The sequence below is a fragment of the Oncorhynchus tshawytscha genome, linkage group LG13 (assembly GCF_018296145.1).
Source record: "Oncorhynchus tshawytscha isolate Ot180627B linkage group LG13, Otsh_v2.0, whole genome shotgun sequence".
NCBI lineage: Eukaryota > Metazoa > Chordata > Actinopteri > Salmoniformes > Salmonidae > Oncorhynchus > Oncorhynchus tshawytscha.
The window spans coordinates 57,106,568-57,116,521 of record NC_056441.1 but is presented as its reverse complement, the minus strand read 5'-3'; the positions used below and the strand labels follow the sequence as shown (position 1 = coordinate 57,116,521).

The following is a 9,954-nucleotide window of genomic DNA, read 5'->3' as shown; positions in this document are numbered from 1 at the left end:
TTTATGCATCTTTCACCAAGCCAATGCTCATAGTGTTGTTCTAGTTTGGACCACTGCCACCGTTGGAGGAGATATGCCTATTGCCCAGACTCACTTGCTGCGTCTTGATTAAGCTCAACTGCCGACTTGTTTACTATAAATATGCACAGTGGGCATCAGGGAAGCCCGGGTGGACTAAAAACGTTGGTCACGCCATAAAAGCAGCATTAAGACGGCAAGGTTGTCCGACCATAGTGTAGACCTATATCAGTAAAGAGGTCGTAGTTGGAGGCCTGAAGATGCTTATGTCTCCCATCCGTTGTATCATCCTTCTTCTCCTTGTGAACTTCGTCTATTCTGGTACGTTAACGATCCATAATGAACTGATCATTTAAAAAAATACTCAAATTATAAAATAAGGTAAAGCAGAGTTGGGTCGGTTGAGCCACCCTTGTTCCTAGGAAACGATACACAAAATGTATAATTTGACCAAATATTTAGTAAGAGGTGATTTCTGAAGGAAGAAAACGCATGGTAAAAAAAGTGGTAAACAAGTTGCGTTCAAAAACAGTTTTTCGTCAAGTTAATTTAATGTGTTAAGAGGTTTCATGATGCTTGTAATGAAACGGAAGTAGATCATTTTAATATTGTCCTATACATCATTTGGGGTCTCTAAGCTCCTATATGAGGTTTTATACTTAGCATGAAAATACATCCATGTATCTGTGTGAGCTGATATAATATACACGTTGATCGTATATCATTTTAATGCATAGGCCTATAGTTTTAATTATTGAGGTGAATCCATAAAATTGTGGTATTCAGAGAAACGAAATTGGATAATCTAGAAACTATATTTAGATAGTTATGTGAAATGGTCTGCTTAAGAATTGAGCACATATATAAAAGTTTATTATGTTCTTAAGTGTCTTAACTAATACATGGTTTATTAACACTATGTATTGAATTATAATAAAACCCATGACAAATAAAATAAACATGGGCTTGGCTGTCGGGTATGAATTAGACTGATAAGGTTGTGGCAGAGGGTTATAATTTATCAGCAAAAGCCATGTGCTGAGACCATCAGGAATAAATACAAAATTGTATCCAATCCAAAAATGTATGTGACACGTTTAGATAGCACTTTTTGTAGAACGAAATGTCGTATTATCTCTATATTTGCCGTTCCTGTCGTTCTTGCTGTGCACAGTGCATTGGATTTCATATCACATTTGACATTTCATAGGACGAGTTCTGAGGAAGATCAAGGAGCACGTGCGTAAAATCCAGTATGAGAAAGCGAAGAAAAATGTGCTGATGAGCGCAGTCAACGGGCATAAGCCCATGAGCGAAGTGAGAGACGGGAAAATTCACCAACCCCTGGACCACTTCGACAGTCAAAACGATGAAACCTTTCCTCAGGTGACCCACCACCTATACGTGCACCTACAGTGAGGTCCAAATGTATTTTTGGTTGTTTTGGCTCTGTACTCCAGCACTTTGTATTTTAAATTATACAATGACTATGAGGTCAAAGTGCAGATTGTCAGCTTTAATGTGAAGGTATTTTCATCCATATAGGGCGACAGCACTTTTTGTACATAGTCCCCCCATTTAGGGAACCAAAAGTATTAGGACAAATTCACTTATGTGTATTGGGCTATTCAAAAGTTTAGTATTTGATGCCATATTCCTAGCTCGCAATGACTACAGCTTGTGACTACAAACTTGTTGGATGCATTTGCATTTAGATTTGGTTGTGTTTCAGAGAATTTTGTGCCAAATAGAAATTAATGGTAAATAATGTATTGTGTCATTTTGGAATCACTTTTATTGTAAATGTTTAGAAATTAATGTCTACGTTTTTGTGGATGCTACCATGATTATGGATAATCCTGAATGAATCATGAATAACAAAACAAACTGCAAATGCATCCAACACGTTTGTAGAGTCACAAGCTTGATGTGGTCATTGTGTGCTAGGAATATGGGACCAAATACCAAACTTTTGACTACTTTAATACACATGTAAGTGAATTTGTCCAAATACTTTTGTTCCCTAAAATGGGGGATGTGCTGTGATTACACTCAAATGTATATACCACTGACAGTGCACTTTAACCTCAGTCATTCTATCATTCCAAAGTCCTGGAGTACAGAACCAAAACAACAACACATTAGTTGCTGTCCAAACACTTTTGTACCTCATTGTGTACAGGTTATTTGCAGCCCCCCCCTCGTTCTCTTGCTTCCCTTCCGTCTCTCACCCTCTCTCTCTTTCAGAGGTTTTTCGTGAATGAAGCCTATTGGGAGCGTCCTCATGGCCCAGTGTTCCTATTCATCGGAGGGGAGGGCCCCATCTCTGAGTTCAATGTGCTGGCAGGTAAACACAAAGTTCCCCCATCACGCTCTTAAGTAATATGTAAAGAAAGTGGAAATGCATTGACACGATAAGTTAGGCTTACATAGGTGTTATGAATATGATACTTGTCATTAGTTACAAGTTAATGCCTGTTCTTTGGTTTTTGTGTTGTTGATACCTCAACCAACTCTTAACCTCCCCCTATTTTTCCTCTCCGCTCCTGCTTTGTGTGTATCTGTAGGCCACCATGTGGACATGGCTGAGGAGCATGGGGCTCTGCTTGTGGCCCTGGAGCATCGTTTCTACGGCGAGAGCATCAACAAAGATGGCCTGGAGACTGAGAACCTGGGAGACCTGTCCAGCCAGCAGGCGTGAGTACTGGCAGGAGGAGGGAGTCAATGTGATGACGTTGAATCAATGTTGAAAATGGATTGGATTTGCAAAAAGTCATCAATGTGAGGGTATTTTGTATTTTTTTCACCCAACTTTGAACCCAAATCTAATGGCATGGTAACATTCTTTGGTTGATTTCATGTTGAATTCACATTAGTTGACAACTCAACCAAATGTAAATCAAAACTAGATGTTGAACTGATGTCTGTGCCCAGTGGGTTGCTACTTGGCAGAGAGCTTTTGATTGGGCTTGAATTGGGCAGAGTTTGAATTGCATTTTCTCTGCCATCTCTTGGTTTCCAGTCTTGCCGACGTCGCAGAATTCCATCAATACATCAGCGATCGCTTTGACCTCTCTGACAAGAATACCTGGATCAGCTTTGGAGGTTCCTATGCTGGGGCCTTGTCTGCCTGGCTCAGGGGAAAGGTACAGTAGAGAGAACAACACTGTCTATATTTATACTTAGGACTGGACAGCAGTGTTACTGTATGCTGGTCTACTCTATTCCATGGTAATAATAGTAAATCATGTTCTCTGTTCCTGCTCTTCCAGTTCCCTCACCTGGTCTATGGTGCTGTGGCCTCCTCTGCTCCTGTCAAAGCCAAACTGGACTTCTCCACCTTCAACAAAGTAAAGATCTCATCATTAGTATTAATTTTAGTAGTAGTAGTGGTAGTGGTAGTGGTGGTGGTAGCTGTAGTAGTGGTGGTAGTTGTAGTAGGCAAACTAGTAACTGTGGCACTATTTATAGTGTTAATAGCATGGTAGATGTTATGTTCAGCTGTATGGACATAGGTGAAAACAAACAATGGTGTTGCTCTCTTCCAGGTGGTGGGTCTGAGCCTTGCGGACGAGGACGTTGGAGGTTCAGATAAGGTTTGACAACATTTACAGTAGATCTGGGCACTTGAAATCATGTGTTGGAATTTCTGACTGTATGAGTCTCCTACTGTGGGATTTGACTTTCTCTGTCACTGTCTCTCTCTCTTTCTCTCCTCCAGTGTGTGGGGGACATCTGGGAGGCCTTTGCTGCCGTGGAGGCCGCCCTGTTTGCAGGAAATGCCACTGAGGTGGGGAAGGACTTTGGGTGCTGTGAGATCCCTGAAGATCTGGAGGACCAGATCGAGGTCATGCAGAGCCTTGCTGACATCGTCATGGGAACCGTGGAGTACAACGAGGAGGGGGGAATCCTGACTATTGAGGAGATCTGTAAAATAATGACCAATGAGACAGAGACCTACGATTCGGAGACTGAGGCATACGACCGGCTGATCAAGCTGGTGCAGGTATGAGGTGTATTTTGTGTGTGTGTGTGTGTGTGTGTGCGCACACACACACACACACACACAAAATGACAATTCATTGATTAACCAGCAGAGGGCTGTATTGATCTACAGTTGTGCATCCCCTTGCCTTGACTGATCTAATCAAATTGTATTTGTTAAATGCACCGAATACAACAGGTGTAGTAGACCTTACAGTGAAATTCTTACTTACAAGCCCCTCACCAAAAATGCAGTTAAAACCTGTTGAGTGTAGGGGGCAGTATTTTGATGTTTGGATGAAAAACGTACCCAAATTAAACTGCCTATTTCTCAGGCCCAGAAGCTAGAATTTTTGAGGATCTGGGGACCCAAGCCAAATCTTTTCAGTCTCCCGAGGGGGAAAAGCTGTTGTCATGCCCTCTTCACAACTGTCTTGGTGTGTTTGGACCATGATAGTTTGTTGTTGATATGGAACTTGAAACTCTCGACCCGCTTCACTACAGCCCTGTCGATGTTAATGGGGGCCTGTTCGGCCTTCCTTTTCCTGTAGTCCATGATCATCTCCTTTGTCTTGCTCACATTAAGGTAGTGGTTGTTGTCCTGGAGGCTAAAGAAAAGCACACCTATTTAGGCGAGATGCTGGCTAGCGGAGTAGAACACTTGAAAATTAAAGGAGAGCCGCACACTCTAGGAGCTCAGATACAGTAATTTAATAACCAACGTTTCGACAGACAAGCTGTCTTCATCAGGGTATAATGACAAACACAGCAGGTCACTAGTTTATATAGTGTCAAAGGACACACAAAGGTGTCTGTAATCATGGCCAGGTGTGGCCTGATATCATTGGTTAATCTTCACATATCAAAATAACATACCAAAAACATGGATAGCATATGATCATAGATACAATTTGGCTGCATAGGCCTACAAACATTTACAACAGAAAAATCACAAGAATGGCTTCAAATCAAAGTCTACGTTGAGACCAAAGGCAGCAAGGGTCTTTAAATTAAAGATCCAGGCAGCCTCTCGATTTAACAATAAATTGTAGAGTTCACCCCCTCTCCTATGGAGGGTGACAAGTTCGATGCTGATATAACGTAGGGACGAAATCGAGTGGTTTGCTTCCAAAAAGTGGGCCGCAACTGGGTAAGTCGAGTTTTTGCACCTAATGGTGCTACGGATGCTCAGAGATTTGTACTTTTAATTTCCGCTTTGTTTTACCCACATAATTTTTTACCACAAGGACAAGTTATAAGATAAATAACTTCCTTAGTGGAGCACGTAATAACACCTTTGATTGGGATCAGTTTCCCTGTTTGGGGGTGTTTGAAGGATCTACATTTATAAGTACCATTGCATTGAGCACAGCCATTACACTTGTAGTTTCCATCCAGTAGGGTTACAAATAGATGTTGTGCAGGGATATCTTGGGGTGGTAAATCAGAGTTTACCAGTTCATCTCTGAGATTTCTGCCCCGCGAGAATACGATCAAAGGGGGGTCTGAAAACACATTACCGAAACTGTCATCAGATCTTAGAATATGCCAAAGTTTGTTCAGAGCACTTTGAATAGCGGGTAGTTAGAACACAAGAATACTTATTTTTGCGAGACTGTCCTTGAAAAAGATCATGTCTCGGTTTGTTTTGAATTTTCTCAATGGCATTAACCATTTTTGTACCCCCTCTCTTTGAATTTTCTTTGCGTCTCAGCCATATTTCTGTCGAAATCTGATTGTTTTTTGCAAATTGCAAGTGGTTGTTGTCCTGGCACCACTCTGCCAGGTCTCTGACTTCCTCCCTATAGGCTGTGTCATCCTTGTCGGTGATGAAGCATACCACTGTTGTGTCGTCAGCAACCTTAACGATGGTGTTGGAGTCGTGTTTGGCCGTGTTTGGCGTGTTTAGTCGTGAGTGAACAAGGAGTACAGGAGGGGACTAAGCACGCTCCCCTGAGAGGCCCCGGTGTTGTGGATCAGCGTGGCTGATGTGTTGTTTCCTACCCTTACCACCTAGGGACGGCCCATCAGAAAGTCCAGGATCCAGTTGCAGAGGGAGGTGTTTAGTCCCAGGGTCCTTAGCTTATTGATGAGCTTCGTGGGACTATGGTGTTGAACGCTGTAGTCAACGAACAGCATTCTCAAATAGGTGTTCCTTTTGTCCAGGTGGGAAATGGCAGTGTGGAGCGTGATTGTAGAACAGTCAGGGAACACTGTTACTGTGTGTGTTTGTATTAGATCTACCGGGCCACAGGCGAGGAGCCCTGTCTGGATGCGTCCCACAAGCAGACCATCCAGGACCTGAGTGACACGAATCTGGACTCTGCCTACAATGGAGAGAGACAGTGGTACTACCAGACCTGCACTGAGTTCGGCTTCTGTGAGTACTGCTCCACCACACAACACTGTCACTCCTAGAGGAGATACATTGGGGTACGAAATTATTCACACCCTTGATAAAGATGAGCAATAATGACTGTATAAAATAAATCATTCTGAGCTACATTATATTGTATGCAAAAAAATTGGGAAATTATATTATTTTATACTGAAACTATTTTATACTAGAACAGCAAAGAGATTTTGTTTAAGAAGTAATACATGTTTTTCTCTATAACAGTAGGAGTAAACATTATTTACACCCCTAAATATTCCTATAAAAAAAAGTATTTGGTGTCAAAAGTTTAGTATTTGGTTGCATATTCCTAGCATGCAATGACTACATTAAGCTTGTGACTCTAAAAACATGTTGGAAGCATTTGCAGTTAGTTTTGGTTGTGTTTCAGATTATTTTGTGCCCAATAGAAATTAATGGTAAATAATGTATTGTGTCATTTTGGAGTCACTTTATTATAAATCAGAATAGATAATAAGACTGTTTTGAAACACTTCTATAGTAATGTGGATGCTACCATGGTTACGGATAATTCTGAATGAATCGTGAATAATGAGTAAGAATGTTACAGAGGGTCAAAGATCATACCCCCAAGACATGCTAACCTCGCACCATTCCCAATAACAGGAGAGGTTAGCATGTCTTGGGGGTATGATCTTTGACCCTCTGTAACATTCTCAATCATCATTATTCATGATTCATTCAGGATTATCCGTAACCATGGTAGCATCCAGATTACTGTCGAAGTTTAGGAATATGGGACCAAATAATAACCTTTTGACTATTTAATTTATAAGAATCTTTAGGGGTGTGAATATTTTTGACCCCTCCCTTTGAGAAAAAAACGACTTTTTAAACATCTTTCTCTGAGCAATAGCATTAGTATAAAAATATATAATTTTCAATTTTTTTGAGCATACAATGTAGCTCAGTATTTGAATAATTTATTTTATACAGCCATTATTGCTCATCTTTATCAAGGGTGTCAATAATTTCGGGCCCCACTGTACATTTACCAAGCTTATGTCCCCACGTAGAAGCAACGTATTTGTTTCAGTCAGTGAGTTGAGTGCTCACAGCACTGGAGGGTAAAAAAAACAAAAAACACTCCAGACTTAATTTCCCCCTAAGCAGCACATTCATAAGCCCAGTGCATTAACACTAGCTGTGCAAAGCTCCCACTCTTTGGTACAGTAACACTCATTATAGGATCTGTATTGCTATATGCCCATAGCCACCCAGCTGTATCTTACATTACAGAAATACAACTACACATCATAATTCAATAGAAATTCATTGTTTCTCTATGGCTTACCTCATCATTGTTTGGTTGTGACAGTCCAGACGTGTGAGGACGCCAGCTGTCCCTTCTCCCGCATGCTGACCCTGCAGGCTCAGACCGACCTGTGTCCTGAGGTGTTCAACATCCCCCAGCACAGTCTGCCTGGACACATCGCCTTCACCAACAAGTACTATGGAGGAGACCACCCCGACACCGACAGGGTGCTCTATGTCAACGGTGAGCAGAGACTTCACAGATGAATACAGTAGATAGGCGATGCCTAGTCAGATGGAAGTTTAAACCATTACCTCTCATTACATCATAGTGTAATTTAAACCCATTGGCAGTGAATCAATGTGCTGTGTCTATGTGAGTGATTGTGTGACAGCAGAGGTGGTTGGTGGGAGGAGGACAGGCTCAAAGTAATGGCTGGAATGGAATCAATGGAATGGTATCAAACATATGGAAACCACATGATTGACCAGCCATTACAATGAGCCCATCCTCCTGTAACTCCTCCCACCAACCTCCTCTGTGTGACAGTCAGTATATGACCTGTCCCTCTGGTCTGTGACCTGTGACCTCTGTCAGGTGACATTGACCCCTGGCGTGAGCTCAGCGTTCTGGAAGAGGACTTGGACAAGGAGGACAAAGACATGACCATCCTCATCAAGGGCACCGCCCACTGTGCCGACATGAACCCCGGCGGCGCTGCAGACCGCCCCGCCCTGAAGCAGGCCCGCAAAGTACGGCACACGGCAGGCTAGACAACACTAAGTTGATGTAACTAAGAGAGACACTGACTGTGAGCTTTGGTGGCACATGAAGAGTAATGTGTGCTTCAGAACTGTATGTCTCAATTGAACACTTTGGGCCTGTTTCCCAGAAACAAAAAAGCGTGGTCAATGGTCAATAGCTTGTTAGTCCAAGACTAAACTAAATCTGTGTCCAGGAAACTGCCCCATTGTCTATCTCTTATGTCATTAGTGAATATTATTTTTAAACTTCTCTTCCCCTCATCCTGATCTGTCTTTTTTTCTCTCTGGTTGTCAGGCCATTGAGAGGAAAGTTGCCAAGTGGCTGAAGGAAGCTGCCTGGAAGCTTGTGGGCTGATGGACCCAACGACAGGTTACCTGATAATCTGACCTTCCTGACCATCACTCAGCCAATCAAACTTTGGGCAGTGAATCACATGGTGCTGTGGACTGAGCCCCTCTTCATGTTTCTCCCCATGGGTCAGGTCCTCTAAGCTGGTGTTCTTCTGTTTTATTCTAACATTCTTCTAGTGTTTTCCTATTGTTTTTCCTGGTGTTTTCCTAATGTTTTTCTAGTGTTTCTCCTATGGTCTTTCCTGGTGTTTTTCTGGTGTTTTCCTATTGTTTTTCCTGGTGTTTTCCTATTGTTTTTCCTGGTGTTTTCCTATTGTTTTTCCTGGTGTTTTCCTAATGTTTTTCTAATGTTCTTCTAGTTTTTACGTTTGTGGTTTTCTAACGTTTGTGTTTTTCCTAACGTTTTTATAGTGTTTTTCTAACGTTTTCATAGTGTTTATTGAACGTTTTTATAGCGTGCTTGAATTTACTCCAGTATATAAGTTATATTTTAATAGACAGTTTTAGTAATTTAGGGAAACACTTATAATGCTGTACACAGTATTTAAGTTTCCTAACTACGTACTGGTAGCGTATAGCTAACCAGAGAGTCTCCGTATAAGACGACTTTAACATCATGGAGTGTTCTAAGGTTTACAGACTGTTCACACATTTTCCTTGGTCTGGATTCAGTGAAGTTATCTCAGACAAAACATTATCTGAATGTGTGCTGGATTGCTTTGTAGCTTGTGTGGATCTTTTTAAGAGGAGTTCATTTGATTTAATCCTGCAAGTTGGAAAAGTATCATCAATAAAAGTTTGCTCATAATCTGGTGTCTGTTTTCTGTGGATTGTGGGGATATTGTTGTTGACTGAAATTCATTTTAAGAGATATTTTACCGCCAAACTATTTTTTGTATTTTGTTCATTAGCCCACTGTTACTAAGATCCCAGAAGAATGTGTATGTCAGCAGTCGAGTTTCAGTATAGAGCAAAAACTGTGATGATTATGCAAATTATATTCAAATGACTAAATACACAAAGATAGTCTTGACTAAAATATCACCTTTTTTAACTGTTTAAATCTTTAATCTCAGCAGGGGGCGCCAATGCCATTGACTGGATATACTCATATATCCAGTCAATGGCACATTTCCAGTTTATAAAACTCTGAAGACTGTTGTGTG

The 9,954-nt window shown here is 41.4% G+C and overlaps 1 protein-coding gene across 1 annotated transcript; it reads left to right on the top strand.

Annotated features, from left to right (window-relative positions):
* Nucleotides 1-103: 103 nt before the first annotated feature.
* LOC112265284 (thymus-specific serine protease) lies at nucleotides 104-9,596 on the top strand. The gene is made up of 12 exons (XM_024442433.2): nucleotides 104-339; nucleotides 1,229-1,404; nucleotides 2,266-2,365; nucleotides 2,586-2,715; nucleotides 3,041-3,164; nucleotides 3,291-3,368; nucleotides 3,567-3,614; nucleotides 3,740-4,024; nucleotides 6,241-6,382; nucleotides 7,737-7,916; nucleotides 8,271-8,425; nucleotides 8,733-9,596. The coding sequence occupies exons 1-12, from the start codon at nucleotides 279-281 to the stop codon at nucleotides 8,790-8,792; spliced, it is 1,539 nt and encodes a 512-aa protein (XP_024298201.1). The 5' UTR covers nucleotides 104-278; the 3' UTR covers nucleotides 8,793-9,596.
* Nucleotides 9,597-9,954: the final 358 nt, after the last annotated feature.

Excerpts from the sequence above, each read along its gene's own strand:
- LOC112265284 (XM_024442433.2), top strand. The coding sequence starts at position 279 with ATGCTTATGTCTCCCATCCGTTGTATCATCCTTCTTCTCCTTGTGAAC. Across the intron at positions 1,405-2,265 it reads ACGATGAAACCTTTCCTCAG|AGGTTTTTCGTGAATGAAGC; the intron begins GTGACCCACCAC and ends TCTCTCTTTCAG. Across the intron at positions 2,716-3,040 it reads GACCTGTCCAGCCAGCAGGC|TCTTGCCGACGTCGCAGAAT; the intron begins GTGAGTACTGGC and ends CTTGGTTTCCAG.